Below are 16,101 nucleotides of genomic sequence, written 5' to 3' on the forward strand. Positions count from 1 at the left end.
TGAATATCAGAAGTAAAGAAACCAAATAAACATTAGCTGGAAAAAAGTTTCACAACTACTGGCTCATCACGTAGAAAATGGATTGAAAGTCTCAAGTCTATAAACAAATTACAAAGTGCCTATCTTCCAAGGATTTGTAGAAACAATTTAATTATATACCAAAGTGAGATAGAATCAAGAGTTTTCAGTCAGCTTGGACTAGCCCTAGTTGTTGAAATAAAAGGTGGAAGATCGATAAGATTGGTTCCACCCACGAGAACTGGTCATACATACCAACATTCATTACTGTTGTGAAATTCAGCGTAATATAACATTTCCTGTCTTTTAAGCTAAGAACGTGTTGCCCAATTTTCGCTCCCGGTTTTCTTGCACCCTTTAATGCAAAACTTTTGACATAACGAGAAACTACAAAATACAGAGGGAGAAATGGTGGTTGGAATTCCAACTCCAGTTCAGGATTGCAGACCGCAGTCTGATTCTTTCTGCAGTCCTGGATTTCTAATCGGGACTTCACAATATGGTTTCGTCGCTCAGATTGAAGAAAAGGCAGTTTGGTAAACCCCGGAACGTTTGCCGTCAGATACAAGGTAGTACAGAGCAGCAAAATGGATGAGAAAACCGATACGGTGCAAAAGTGACGCTTGTTCTAATAAATCCTGCTTTATGTGACAGAATCTGTCACAACCGGGCCATTCTCCCTTGCATACGTATATATATATATTAATGAAACATCAGCACTATGGTATCTAGGAACGAGAATAAGTCCCAAACAGCATTTCAGACCCCCAAACCATTTCTTCTCAATTCCTTTTCTTACTACATCAAAATGTTCTGTTCTGGACTGTTATCCTGTTCATATAAGGCAACCATTAAAACGCTCACAAACCAACATTTCTGCGGTATTGAACAGAAGAGATGAATCATGCACTGGATTCTGAACACGATCTAAAACCACACAGAGTTTGAAACACAAAGGGCTGGTTGGCACACACACTCTGATGTGACTTCAATGGTTGCATTCACCCACTGCGGTGAGCCAGATCATGGTTAGTTTGGTTTCACCTCTGCCTCTTGCATGAACTCAACCACTGTGGTTTATATACCATGGGTTACGGCTTACCACATTGTCTGAACGCAGCCAAAGGTGATTTATTCAACAGCTATGGATACATAAACATAAATCTGATATTAGCCATTGAATGTTACCAATAAATAAATTGTGGCTTAACAAAATGGACGAACCCATTATGAACATACTGTATGACTGGATCTGCAAAGATCAAGCAAAATGAACATCCATTCGCTTGCTTTTTTTAGCAGTTAAGATAGTTAACATACCTGGCTTGGAGTCATAAGCAATGTTGTGCATGTTTAAACTGGCCCCTCAAGTTGAATCTTATCAAATGTGTATTGGTGAAACCACTACAACATTCATCACATTTTTGTTTACACCTGAATTCTGGTAAGAGATGAGTCATATACAAGGAAATGGAAACAGATTTGGTTAGATCAGTGTTTCTCAACCTTGGCCACTTTAAGATGTGTAGACTTCAACTCCCAGAATTCCCCAGCCAGCATGCTGGTTGGGGAATTCTGGGAGCTGAAGTCTACACAACTTAAAGTGGCCAAGCTGAGAAATACTGGGTTAGATTATCTGAGTTTTAATGAGGAGCTGCCTGGAAAATCCCTCAGCGTTATCTTTCCCATCCAGAGAACTGAGCAGTGACATATAAGGGGATGGTGTAAAAGAAAGGGAACCAGAAAAATGGCTCACCGTCTGTTACTCTCCCTGAAACCAAGAATCCCATTCTATACCAGCACAAGATTTAAAAAGTGAGAAATAAAGAAATAAAACAGCTTCCCTCCCTGATTCATCATACACCCTGTGATCAAATCTGGTTTTCCATAACATTTTTATGTTTTACCTACCTAAACAGACATACACACTAAAGTCTACAGCAAATTGGTGGCCAGAAAGAACATACTAAAATGTTAAAGGATGAGTGGGAAGTATACGGGGGAAAACATGTATACAGTATAATAAAGACAGGGAATTAATTGTCTTTGCCACACAAAGATTTGTTTTTCTGTCACTTGGAATCCGTCTGTTTGCCAGAAGGTGGTGTCTTTATAGGACTGACTTACAAATGAGAAAAAAAAAATCAAATAGTCAGTACACCAAGAACTCAAAGCCATGCTAGTATAACTCCACTGTATATTATGGGACGAAGCAGCAAAAAAAGTCTAAGAAATATTTTTAAGGCAGATTATTTAGAATATAGTATTATATGCAAAGTATTGTCATATACTTCATGCAGAAAAGACAGAAGAAGGGGTGTGGACCCTTGCAGATTTTGGCTTATGCATCAAAAGCAATCTATTTGCCCTGTGTAGTCGTTCTTAAAACAAGCAGAAAAAAAAATATGAAAGGGTTTCATCACTACCCTATATGTTGACCAACCTTTTGCACAAATAGAGTTAAGACGCATACGGTGGGTTTACCTTATAATATTATCTACGGAATTGTTCTCTAACTTAATCAACAAATTCCCCATTCTGTCCTATATTTATTGAAAAAATGAATTTGAGAAGACATACAATGATAAATAGAATTCTGATGTCATTGTACCTTTCAAATCTTGATAAATATTTCTTTTAAAACTGAGTCAAGAAGAATCAATATACCAGGGAAAGGATAAACATGATCTCATGGATAAAGGAGCCAATGAACTGTGCTCAACATTCTCCTCCCTTCTGAAGATGATTTGCAAAGTGTCAATTTCAATAAATCAAATATGCAGGTTAGTGGAGGATTATAAACCAACTGTTGGCTTCAGAACTCAGCATGAAACACTATGCATCTAACACGATTGTTTTATTAGTGCCAAACAGTGCCATAAATGTTCCATGCAAGCTTAAAAGTCACACAGAAGTCTTCAAATTTAGTTGTTAGGAAGTCCAAGAGGGAAAAAAAACCCAAATTATCACTTAGCCATCTCTACTGACCTTTAGTTGAGAGATGCTGCAGGAGACAACACATATGGCTTAAGCCCTGTAAATCATGCGAAATACTGAGAATAACAAACATTTGTATGCTGAAATGTGGAGGCATCAAATCTCAGAACAAGGGATGGGAAATTTATCTCTTGTGCCTTTGTCTCTCATCTTACAAAAACTGCAAGGCTGCAAAGATTTACTATTGAGAGGAAAATATTCTATCTATGCTTAAAGACACGCTCCATTTCACATTTTCCAAGCCTGGGCTCTGAAAGTGGAAAAGATTAGAAGGACAATTTAGCCCTCGTAGTTGGAGCAAACATCTTAATGACATTCAAGCAAAACTGATATAAGGTGCACGCAACAAACAAGGCATCCAGAGGTCCCAGTTTTTAATTGTACAACCTCTACAGCAGTGTTTCTCAACCTCAGCAACTTTAAGACAGGTGGACTTCAATTCCCAGAATTCCCCAGCCAGCATGGCTGGCTGGGGAATTCTGGGAGTTAAAGCCCACCTGTCTTAAAGTTGCTGAGGTTGAGAAATACTGCTCTACAGTATTTGCATTTTTAAAAATTTGCTGATTCCTCTAATTTCTTTACTCCAACAGCTAATCAACTTAGAAACCCATCTGAGCTATAAGCAGGGCTTGCCCTAAACATTTCAGTACCTGAAGCTGAAAATAAACATTGCACCCTACACACTTATAACTTGGGGCACATTTAATTAAAAATGATTAACAACATTCAAGATCTAGCACCTCACTCTGCCTCCCTGCATGATGCACTTCAGAGAGAAAATGTGTTTACTTACTTTTCATATTCGGTATTATCTTTGTCACATCGATTGTCCTTGTGCTTCTCCCAGTCTTTCCCATGTTTACACGTTGTCAAAGAAATAATATCTTTACCATTATGGATGTGGCGGAGAGCATTTCTGGTGTCGGAACCAATGCCAGTCAGGTACCTCTTCCCTTTAAAAACCAAGAGATACTTTTTCTTGGGTGGGAGAGAAGTCTTATACAGCCAACCTCTTTCCCCACCTTTCTGGGGATGGTCCTTCGAAAACAAAGGGATGGAGATATCAAAACCAGGGCGGAAGTTCTCAACATAAAAGCTGGCTTTAGCTAAGATAGCCTGTCCAATGTCAAAGCCCAAATCTTCAGTGTAATTAGGCCATGTGCCAGAATACAGGTTAAATATGAGATGGTTTCGCCCATCGTTCCAAAGCCGGAAACCTTGGATTTTCTCGTTGATGTTATGGACATACTGTACAGAGAGATGGTCCCTATCCAGTGTGTCAATATTTAGAACAAACAGGCAGGCTTCCTCAGGGTTGGAGGTGTAATAGCGTGACTCTTCAATGGAGGTGATGATTTTGAGGTAACTTTCTGATACAGGATCCCCTCCTTCCAGGGGGTAAACAAAGACTTTGAACCCGTGTTCCCTACATTTGGAAAAATCAAAGCAAGTCTCCATACGGCACCTGCTGTTCTTGTAAACACTCAACCTCAACTCCCGCCGACTTTTGGGAGACTGGTCACTGTGGCCCCTGTCATTGTTCTGGAGCTCCTCAGAATCTGCAAAGTTCTTGAGAAGAAACCTGTCTGCCCAGCGAGGCCAGGTCTTCAATATTTCAGCTTTTTTGCTAGAGAAAAAGGCAAAGCGTCTTATTTGGTCTCCTCCAAACAAAACAAGCAGAAGCCACGTGGCAAAGAGAGTCATGAACATGTATTTTTTCCTGGCCTGCATAGGTTCATACAGAACCCACCAAATCCTTATTTGAAAAGGAAGTCAATTTGATCAGTAGAGCAATCCAGAAAGTGAACTTATTCAGGCACAAGGTGGAATTATATTCATTGGAGAGAAACAGGAGCTCAAACATCAGAACTGGAGCCTATGTTAAGAATGCTGCAGATGGCAATGTCTAGGGGTCCAATTTCTTTCCCCATTTTAGGGTACACTTGAAATTCCCCTCTCCACAGTTTCTCTTGTTAGAGTTGATTTAATGGCTTCTTCAGTTCCAAAAGTTTGGTGTGGTTCTGAACCACACAGCCTTTATCATCTACAATATTTACTCCATATTTATTTTAGTCTGTGTAAACAGCCTGAGTTTGATTGCTACTTTTTTCCTTACCACTTCCTGGTGCTTTTTTTTCTTTTTCTTTTTAAATCTTCAAAGACTGCCCTTTCTTCCCCTGTGGATTAAAAAAAAAATCTATGTCATTTTATCAACTCACCCTTCCAGTTTGTGACTGTGTTGGGTTCTTCTTTTGTTCTGGTATCTGATTTGGCCTGACACAGCCCTATTCCCTTATCACATACCTCTAGGGGACGATCTGACAATCCGGTAAGTAACAGATAAAAGTCTCACTGGGTACTGGATCCTTACGGGATCCTTAGTGGAGAATCTACCTTTCTTCCACTCGAGCTGGGTTTGAATCTGAGTTTTTACTTTAAAAGAACGAAGGAACCAGGTGACTGTGTCTTCTGCCCTTGAACAAACTCAAAGCGACGCTTGCAGTCCCAAATTCCTTGGATTCTTGGCGCTGCGTGCTTTCCGATGGAGACATTTCTCTGCCCCCAAAGAAATAAGCCCAAATCTTTGTCCACCAATGATCTTCAAGCCAATGCTTTCCTGCGGTTTTCCTTTGTTTTATTAACGGAACTATTCTTTGGGCTACTCAGGAGTTTCAACAAGCTTAACCCTCAACCTTCACCGAAGCCTCCTGGAGGTCTTTCTAACCCTTCCTGTTGATCTTTCCATCACCTTCGCGTCTTTCTGGGACCACTTCGATTTGCTCCCCACTTCCTGCGAGGCACCAGCCCTTTCTCTCCAACCGAAGTTATTTCTGTCCCGGTGCAGGTTTTATTATCTTTTCCCCCCCATCCGCCTATCACTTTTCTCCCTTTGGCCGGAGAACTGGAGCTTTCTGCGCCTTGCTCCCGCGCCCGGATCATCCGATTCTTGCGAGGGCGAGAGATCCCACTTGCACCGCGAGAGGAGGTTCCCGGAATAAACACGGCGGGAATCCCAGGGCAACGCAGCGCGGTGCCCTTAACGCACCTAATAGCTTCTGGGCTTCCGTTCGCCCTTCCCTCTTAGTCCATTGCATTCCGCATTACTCCGCACTCACCGGCTTCCTCGGGGCAGTCCGTAACGCGGCAAGCCACATCCCTCCGCCTTCTCCGTATCCCCGCCGGCCGTCAGTCACGGCACCGCGCGCCGCCAGTCCGGCTCGCGCTCCCCATCGCCGCTCTCCGCCCGCCCGCCCGCTCACTCGCAACGCGCAGCGCTCCGCTTCCACCTTCACAACATTCCACCCGGCCACGCCCCCTCTCCTCTGATTCGCTCCCGGCCTCCTCAAGAGGCGTGGCCGCGCCATAACTCTTTCCTAACCGAGGAGCCCGGGCGATCGCTCATTGGCTCACCCCGCCGCGCCCGTCGAGGAGGCTAGCCCGCGTGGGAAAATCGGAGGGCCGCGCTCGCTTCGTTCCAGCAGAGGTTGCGCTCCTCGGGGGTGGGAAGGAGGCCCGTTTCAGGCTCGGGAGGGCCGCTGCGAGTGAGGGCGGGTTACTTTGTACCAATCGTGGGCCTTCCAGATGCGATGGGTTACTTGTTGAGGATTTCAGGAGCGACAGTTCTCCACCAAACAAGAGTTCTCTCTTGAGGCACAAATGACCAGGCTCGGATACTTCGGACGCATTCTGCAAAGACCCAGCTCTCTGGAAAAGGCTCTAATGGCGGGAAAGGTGGAAGGAAAGAGAAGAGGGCGACCAGCAATAAGATGGAGGGACTCAGTTACAGTGGCCCTTGGAAGACCTGAAGGGCCAGGTGAGGGACAGATTGTCATGAAATGCAGTCTCCAACTGATAGTACATCTGTCTGTCTATCTTGGACACATAATGCAAAGACCCAACTCTTTGATGCTGGGAAATGTGGAAGGAAAGAGAAGAAGAGGATGACCAGCAATAAGGTGGAGGGACTCAGTCACAGTGGCCATGGGTCCAATGTTAGAAGACCTGAAAGATCAGGTTGGGGAAAGATCGTCATGGAGAAAATCTATCTCTGTGGTCGCTAGGAGTTGAAAATGACTTGACGGCACATGATCAGTCAGTTCTCCATCAGAAAGGTTCCAAATTGGTGTAGTTCATTCCAAGCCTGTCTTGGTAATGGGGCAGTTTCCTGCCTGCATCTGGGTGCTTTCTCATTCCAACGCAGAGTGGGGCCACTACCTTTACAAACACGGCTTTTTGGGAAAGAATGGGTCAGCACTCGGCTGGGATTACCTATCACAGTAAACTACTGTGGTTTGTTTATGGCTCAGCATGGCATAGGATGCTTTTAAAATCCTGGAGTCATTTGTTGCATTAAAAGGCTATGGGTTGCTTATGGGAGGTTTGCTGAGTAAGTTACAACATGGTTTGATTGACAGAGGCTAAGCCATACTCCATGTTCGATTCCCATAACTGGCTTCTGAGCTGTTTTGGCCACTAGGGCAAATGGCTGGAGATAGATAAGGAGAAGGGTCTTCACCTGTCCCTGTTTGTATTGATCTTTCTCACCTGGCTTATTGCTAGCTAGACGAGCTATAGTTAGTATATAAGGGCTTAACTTAAATATTAGTATTTAATTTCCTGTCTCTCCCTCCTCCTCTCCAAAATGCAGTTTAGATAAAAGTGAGCTTTTCTATCCTCATGTATTTCTTAATAAGCCTAGCTTTTGCTTCAGATATAATGATTGTCTGCATCCAAGACAACATATTTTACTTTTTTTTTTAATGGGATGTTCTGCAACTTAAATACTTTGTATTCTTTCAGCACCCTGCTTATGTTCAGGAGCACATCCTCCAGCAAGAGTGCCTGCTGAATTCAAATCAACAGTGATAAACAAAATCTAAATGACATCTTCCCAGAGTAGGTAAGGCTAAAAGTGTTCTTCCTGTTCTGCATCTTGAAGGGAAGATAAATGAACTTCCAACAGGAGTCCCTTGTGTTCTGGGACATCCGGTGGGTGGCAGATTGGGAAGGATTGACTTACACATGTCAATCCTCTCCCTTCTTCCAATGCTTCTTGGTCCTTATTTCCATAACACGTGGCCCCGTGTGTCCTGGTCCCTTTCAACCATCCTTTTTGCTTAGCTTCCTTCAAAATTGCAGTACATGAGAAATGCATGCCATGATGTCAAGAGTTTAACTAGCAGAGTTTTGGGACTCCTGCCACATTTGATGTCTGTAAAATATTAGAAGAGATCCAAAGCTGAGTTGTTACTACAGTGAATAAATTACCCTGTGTTTGCATTATGGAATAATGATAAGGCCCCACTATTTGCTGTGCAGGTTTCATGTCTAGATAGCTTTGTTATATGCTCCCTCAATGCTCTGGGGCCAACCACAAGCTAACTCTAATCACTTAACCATATAGTTCAACATTTCCTAGAAAACCAGGATGCAAAATCTTGATTTAAAATTAGCATACAGACCATGATACATATTGTCATCTGAACTGAGGAAATCAAGGTGGACAGTTCTAATCACATCATCTTTCTGGTCGGAGGAAAGAAGATGAAACTGAGGCCACCAGCATACACAGCGATGAGGATGAGCTAGAGCGTGTTCAGAATAGGCAGATGCTCCCTCACATTATTCCTCCCCCTTAAGATTAATCACCAAGGCAATTTCCCTCCATTTTCAGGGTCTCAGTTTGCAAGATGACAATCCGATCACCTTTATACCTTTTATCCATAATTTGAAGGAGGAAAAGTAAGCTTGGGAAAATGAGAAGTTTTTTTTAATTAAGCCATTGCTTTAACCATAATTTGTTAAATAAACCCCAATGACTAGATTCACACAACCCACTAAACCAAAACCAAACAAGCTACATTAGCATAATGCATACCCCAAGTCTGATAGTCAGGAATAAGAACAAGGAAACTTTAAATTCAAGGTATAAAAGCTCTAAGTGGTCTCAGTAGTCCTTTCCCTGTGCAAGTGACCATGCTGGTGTTACAACTACAGTGGGTACATGTTGCCTCTTATCAAGCTAGAAAGAGAACTATTTTGAAAAGCATAGCAGTTCCAAAGAAAACCAGCTCAAATGATAGTTTCATTGTGAGCACTCTTGTGCTGTTCTTCTAGCATCTATTGAACAACAGATAAAATAGATGTTGGGAATGGAAAGAACAAGCTTTAGTAGATCTAGGCTCTAGGCTCCTTCTTTCCAACCAGCTGCAGAATTTGGATGTTTTTCCTAACTACATTGAACCCTGCTAAACTTTTTAAGCTGCCTCTGTGTGGGTGGTATAAAAACGGTAGCGACCAGCTATCAAAAGGCATTGGTGTTCATGTGTGTGGGAATTACCCATGCATTTGAGTAAGCATCATGAGCGCTTGTTGAACAAAAGCTTAGGGGACGTCTCACTTTGCGCTATCATGACACTACCATCTGACACAAAGGACTGTCCTTCTCTTGTATCCTCTGCTAAGAAAGTTGTAAGTATATGCAGAGAGAGATTTGGCTCACAGTATTAAAACATTTGCTTAACTATGGTTTATTGAATAAACTGCAATTGGCTGGATTCATACAACACATTTAGCTGTCAGCCGTGGTTTGCAAACTATAATGACTGAGTGCGTGAAGCAACGGTAAGGAAGCAACAGGATGGCTCAGCATGTTGCATGAATTAGGCCAGAGGGATAATTTTCTTTCTCTGCCGATCTTCATAATGGGATCTCTGGCTGATCCCCCTGCCACCTCCCCTCTCCACTTTCGTTCATTGGAATCTCTTAGTTCTGCTCATAATCTGATAATTCCATTCTTTATGAGATCACAGCCTTTCACCATGGCAACACAATTGACCTGATTTGTAGGAAAGTTGCATGGCACATCCCTGCCAATTGGCAGCCTGCTGTTATCAACACCAGTGCTCTGTGGCTTTCAAACTGACATAAAATCAAGCTAACATTGACAATGAGGGCTGAGAGGATGGGACAGAAAAGGATTTGAGTTTGTGTCCCCAAATGGAAATAATTGACTAGTAAGCTCTAGACTACATTCATTAAAATATAAGACTCCTATGCCTTCAATAGGTACAAATAAAATAGAATTTGAGTCACTGCATTATTTTCCCCTCATGTAGACTAAGGGGAGGGGAGGAATTGCATTTGCTAGACTTCATCATTCCACTGCAAATCTTCTGAGGATGTTTAATCTGAAACCACCTGGCGTGCGGGAGAGATGTCCGATCAGTATGCTAAAAAGTGTGATTTTCTCAGCTGACTCCTGAAATCTACATCTAAGGTCCCTTTCTTTTTCTCTATATGCCCATTAGCCCGGCCCCACTGACCAAGAAGCTTGAGGGGCATTGTCAGTACCACCCCCTGTGCAGTGAACATGATCAATCTTCATTGGGTGGTTTGAAGTGGGAATAACTCTTCCCTGTGCCCCTTAAAGATTTGACTCAGTGTTTCTCAAACTTGGCAATTTTAAGCGGTGTGGACTGCGACTCCCAGGATTCCCCAGCCAGCCTGGCTGGCTGGGGAATTCTGGGAGTTGCAGTCTACACCGCTTAAAGTTGCCAAGGTTGGGAAACACTTCTTTGGCTTTAAAAGCAAAATAGGTTTCCCCAATCCTTGTGGTGCATTTTAGCTACACAAGGATTCATGCAATGCATTAAGCTATAAACCATGATTTACAAACTCTAATAACTGAGTGCACACCGCAGGTTAAACCAACGTTAAACAAGCTACATGTTATACATCACTCAGAGCCATTTTGGAATTGAGCAGCATAATAATACCATGAATAAAGGAATAAACCCAACTCAGAGAATGTGACTGTTATTGGTACATATTCATCTTCCCCAATCTGAACCCACTAGATCATTTGAACTACAATTCCCTTAATAAGCCTCCACTCCCATTTGACTTTGTTGACTGGGATTTGCGGCAGTTGTTGTATAAAAGAACTTGAGAGGCTGGGAAATAATACTAAATTAGATTCAATTTGTCTGAAATTCTAGTATTTCTTGGATTTCTTCAGGGAGCTGAGAGTCAGCCTCGGTCTTGGAGTGCTAGAAGCACCTTCCAAAGTGTAGCTGAGCCAGGACAAAGAGCTCAACAAGGCCAGAGTAGAAACTCAAATGGATTTAATTAACCTCCCTTTAAGTGTAGCTGAAATTCATTTTCATTAAGTGCAGTTAACTTGATAGCTCCCCAAGTCCTTAAAAACATTTTAATCCATCAGCAGGTAAAAATCATAGCTTGGAAGAATTCACTCTTTGGAAGAATTCTGAGGGCCACATCTGAGACTTTCAGGGACCACACATGGTCCAAGGACTCACATTATGCACCCTCAGTTGAGGTAACGTTCAAGCGCCAGCCCCAGATGTTCCCGCAGAGGAAAACATCAAAAAAGTCAAGATAGCAGTCACACAGTCAAAACTGCCATCTTGACTTTTCAGCATTATCTTTCCCTCTTCATCCTGGGACACCCCAGGCCAGCCCTTGTCCTTTGCTGAGGCAGAGAAACTTCTTCCCCTATTCCTGAGAGGAAAACTTCTGGCAACCTGTTTTCAAGCCATTTCACACTTTAAAAATCAGTTCTAGCACACCGCCATGTTTTGACTCCTTGTCAGCAAAGATGCTTGAAAGATACCACCGACTTTTATGAAGAAGAGGTTTCTTTGAGCACTTCAAATCACTGAGCTGTTGGCATTTGGACAGCTCTTTCATTCTTCACTGCACTCTGGAGCCCGCTCCCTTTGGCAAGATGTTTAATGTAAAAGATGGTGTTGGCCAAGGCTTGCACGATATCCCCCACCCTTTTTGGATGCAATCTTGAGCCTCGGGCTGAAAATGACATTTTAATCGTCAAGAATTGATGCTGTGGCTGTTGGGCTTTTACCTGGATTTGTTCCACTGAGTTTTTCCATCTAACATTGGGGTTTTCATTTGCTCTGGAGTGAATGATAGATCTCCAGAATGGAAGAAGAGACTTTGGGGATCGAAGCATCCAGTCTTCTGTAGCTAAGTTGTGGTTGATGGGGGAAGCAGAGTAGAAAGATTTTATTCCCCAGCAATCAGTAAAGAGAAGGGCCCTCCTGTAACCCACCCCAACTATCAGGAATCTTAGCTTGCTAATCCCCTTTTAAATCCATTTAAGTTGGTGCATCACACATCTGGACTCACCTATCCCACTGGGCAGTGCTGTCAGAGGAGGGCCCTGATAGGGCTGTGGAAAGGAGGCAAAAAATGGGGATGGGGCCAAAAGCGGGACCGTGTGTCTGTAGAGTTGCTGGTAGGCCATTGATGGTATGGGAGAGAAGAAACAGCAAACACATTTATTGTATGCTTTTTTATGTATTATTATCTTACCCCACCAAGTATCACAGCAGTTTACAGTAAAAACACAAAACCAGAATATTAGAATAACATTACATTTAAAAATTAATTTTAAACTATTGACATTTGGTTTATTTGATTTTTTTTAAAGCATCTTTAAGGCTTTCCTGAACAAGAGGAGATTAGTTTCCTTGATTCAACAGAGACTGCCTTCCAGAAAATAGGGGTGTACAGAGTCGGCCAAGAGTCATTGCTGGAAAACCTTGTGGTCAAATCCACATGCACACACATGCCAGAATTCCACTTAGGTGAAAAAGAGTGTGCAATACTGTAATTTTAAAACTGAAGATGACAAAGTGAGAGGAGAGAAATGAACGTGAAACAAATAAGATCTCTGTCTCCAATCCTAAGAGTAATACTTTAAAAGTAGTAACATTTTTAATGAGAGTTCAGCATTTTCTTAAATATTCAATTCGTCCACATAGATTTAAAAAAAAATAGATTAAAAGAAAGTCCCAGGGACTTTTCTTGGATTTGAAAACAGATACGAATGCATATGAATGGCCCAGATCAAGAAGGAACGGCACACAGATGGTCCGGTGCTGGCTGGGGAATTCTGGGAATTGAAGTCCACACATCTGAAAGTTGCCAAGGTTGAGAAACACTGCCCAAAATCAAAGGGATATCTGCTTCTTTTCCATCTTCCCAATCTTGATCCACAAATCTTAATCACAGTCAAAAACTGAATGACATCTCTACATCTATAATCACATATTTTTAATCTCTGAATGTTACTTTGGGATTTTCAGATCCTAAGCGTTTTACTGTTTCCCCAATCAAAGCTACAATTTTACTTCAGAATTTTGAATGAATATAGTGAATTTCTGCCTGTAGTACTGTACTGGAATACTGAATATTGAATACTGAATATTGAATGCTAAAATTCGGATATTGGCTGCAGACTTGGCTTAATCTGTAAGGCATGTGATATTTTTGATATTAGGAATGGATTCACACATTGCACTAAGTTGTGGTTTATTTAACCAGGATTTGTGAGCCACAATGGTTGGGTTCTCACAATACGCCAACCCGAAAATAAAAGGACCACATTACGTACAATGTGTCAACCTAGCCACAACTTCGAAAACATTTAATATCCAATAAAAACAGTAATCCAAATCAACTTTTGCTCTTCCATTACCTTTCTTCTTTCCAAAGGTAGGTCTGAGTTTATTGGTAATTGGCAACTTAGTTGCCAACTTTCTATATTTAAATGTTTCCAAAAAATTAAAAATAACCCTTTCCCTTTCATTTGTCTCTTAAATTCGACCCCAAAACACAGCAAAACAAAACAAACCACCAACTTTTGGTGGAAAACAGGAATAGATTTGTGTGTGTGATAAGAATTTGTGTAGGCGCTCCAGTTCAGATACACATTTGATGCACTTCTTAGTAAATTGCAGCTAAGCTGGGAAAAATAAAACTGCTTTAGCTGCTGAAAAGAGATGATTTGGTGAAGTCAAGTACATGCATCACCAGTTCAGAGAGTTAGGAGTTGCACAGACATGAGGAGGGAGACCCATAATTAGCAAAGTTTAAATTTTACCCATCTCTAAAAAAAAAAAGATAAATGGTGCCCTTGAACTGAGCTTAAGTCCTGGTGACAACGTGGATGTATTCACAGAATTTGGGAGGCAACAGGATAGAAGTAGTTAGCCATTGTCTTCATCTAGAAAACTTCTTGGACTCCCCAATAAATCTTATTGCCCTGGGATGATTCCTTGATTATCTCCCATCCAAATACTAACCAGGCTGGATTCCGCTTATCTTCTGAATCCAAAGTCAGTTTATGTCAGCCCTTCAAGGCAGATCAGGCTAGGAATCCAATGTCACGTAGGTCAGTATTACTAAAACTACAGTAACCGAATCTTGCAATTCAGAATGCGCTTCCCCCCTCCCACCTTTTATCTTTGTGTGAACTAGGGAGGGGCTTGAATACTTAGGTTATATTCCTGCCCGGATTCAGTCCTCTCTTATCTGGCCATTGTCTTGGTAGTGGCTCTTCCCCCTGTCCCTCAAGGCCGTTCCCTCTGCTCTCTACAGTTTAGCTGCTTAGACCATCTCGGATATGAAATCCTTTGCTTTTTAATTTAACTAATTCAATATGCATGCATTTTAAAAATTCTACTTAGTTCCACATTTCTTCCCCAATCATGGCAGACCTCTGAGGGTTGCCTGTGAGGTTCCGAGCTGTCTCTTATGAGGACCTTGGTATCTCAAATGCAGAAAAGCATCGTTTCATCTGAGCAGATGAAATCCTTTTTCAGGCCACAGAAAAACGAGGTACGTGCCATTGCTAAAGGCCAGGGCAGCTGGCATTACTACATTAAGGTGGGTGTGTAGTAATGGGAGCCAAAAATCAGGAGGAGTCTGGTGGCCCCTTTTCCAACTAAGGAATTTTATTAAAAGGTAGCTGCAGCTTACAAAAGCTTTTGCCTTTTAATAAAACGTGTAGTTGGAAAAGGGGCTACCAGACTCCTCCTGATTTTTGGCTACCCCAGACCAACATGGCTCTCCTACAACATCTTCTGGGAACAGGGATTCAACTTTACCGAATCGGATTGATTTCCAGCAGCACTTCAGTCATCTAAGGGCTGCTCTCAGAAGAAGAGGTGTGTCTGCTCACCCTCCCTCTCCTCTCCCTTGATCTCCTTGCCTTGCTGGAAAGGGGAAACGCGAGCTTCTAACATGCCCAGGTTGGGTGTGGTACTCACTGCCTGCGCTCTGGCTAGGAGCAAACAAGGAGCAGCCTGAACCGCTTCAAGTCAAGGACTCCTTGTGTTAGCTAGCCTGCCGTCGCAGTGTTTATTTTTGTGCATGACAGATTTTCAGCTCTTTTCTAGTTGACCCAAATAAAGCTTTTCTTTGTTTTAAGGTGAGGCTCAGGTTTGGAGCGTGAGTACTGTAATTTAAAACTCTGGTCGAGCCCACAGAAACCAGCTGTATTACAGCAGTTTGATCCTCCTTTGAGGATGAGACACATGCGCAGACACACCCCAACTGCAGCCGTCATAGAGGTGCTGCACGGAACAGCCCCTCCACAATCAGCTCTTTTTCTGAGCTGTTTAAAAAAGCTGGCTGTGTGATGCGGTTGCCAGTAACTGGCCAAAGCAGGAATACCAAGGAGAAGACTTAAAGATTACCCCCGAGCCAAGCAAGCTGCTAGTCCTTCGTGGACATGACCATGCAATTCTCTGGGCAACAGTAGACCCATTGCCTCTTTCCAGGTTTTCCAGCTTCCCTGCCTAACCTACAGCTGTGGTATTTCCTGGTGGTCTTCCATCCAAATGCTAACCAGTTCTGGCCTTGCTTAGCTTTTTTCCAAATCACTAAGGTCAGCCAAGAGAGAGGTGTCATTTCCTCATCAGGATATGTGAAATGGATTTCATCTCAAGAGTAGATGCAGACAGTGCTGCCCTAAAATGATCACAAGAGCTATGCTGGATCAGGCCAAAGGTCCACGTACTCCAGCATTCTGTTCCTACATTGCTGTCACACAAGTGCAATGAATAGTGTGAATGTTGCAGCCACGTAGTTATTGCAAGTGGTCTCTAGGAATTTAGTAGATAAGTCAGGGGAACAATGTTTCCCAACCTTGTCAACTTTAAGATGTGTGGACTTCAACTCCCAGAATTCCTCAGCTAGCATGCTGGCTGGGGAATTCTGGGAGCTGAAGGCCACACATCTTAAAGCTGCTGCAGTTGA

The 16,101-nt window shown here is 42.5% G+C and overlaps 1 protein-coding gene across 1 annotated transcript in view; it reads right to left on the minus strand.

Moving 5' to 3' along the window:
* Window positions 1-6,281, minus strand: part of EXTL1 (exostosin like glycosyltransferase 1) — a 43,415-nt gene extending 37,134 nt beyond the window's left edge. The window contains exons 1-2 of the mRNA XM_007428067.3: window positions 6,132-6,281; window positions 3,809-5,192 (exon numbers count right to left, since the gene is read on the minus strand). Coding sequence (XP_007428129.1) covers window positions 3,809-4,746 — 938 coding nt within the window. The 5' untranslated portion in view covers window positions 4,747-5,192; window positions 6,132-6,281. The remainder of the gene's footprint in view (window positions 1-3,808; window positions 5,193-6,131) is intronic.
* Window positions 6,282-16,101: the final 9,820 nt, after the last annotated feature.

Source organism: Python bivittatus, unplaced genomic scaffold (assembly GCF_059951505.1).
Source record: "Python bivittatus isolate LINGU-HERP-01145 unplaced genomic scaffold, Pbiv_v1 ctg000250_np1212, whole genome shotgun sequence".
NCBI lineage: Eukaryota > Metazoa > Chordata > Lepidosauria > Squamata > Pythonidae > Python > Python bivittatus.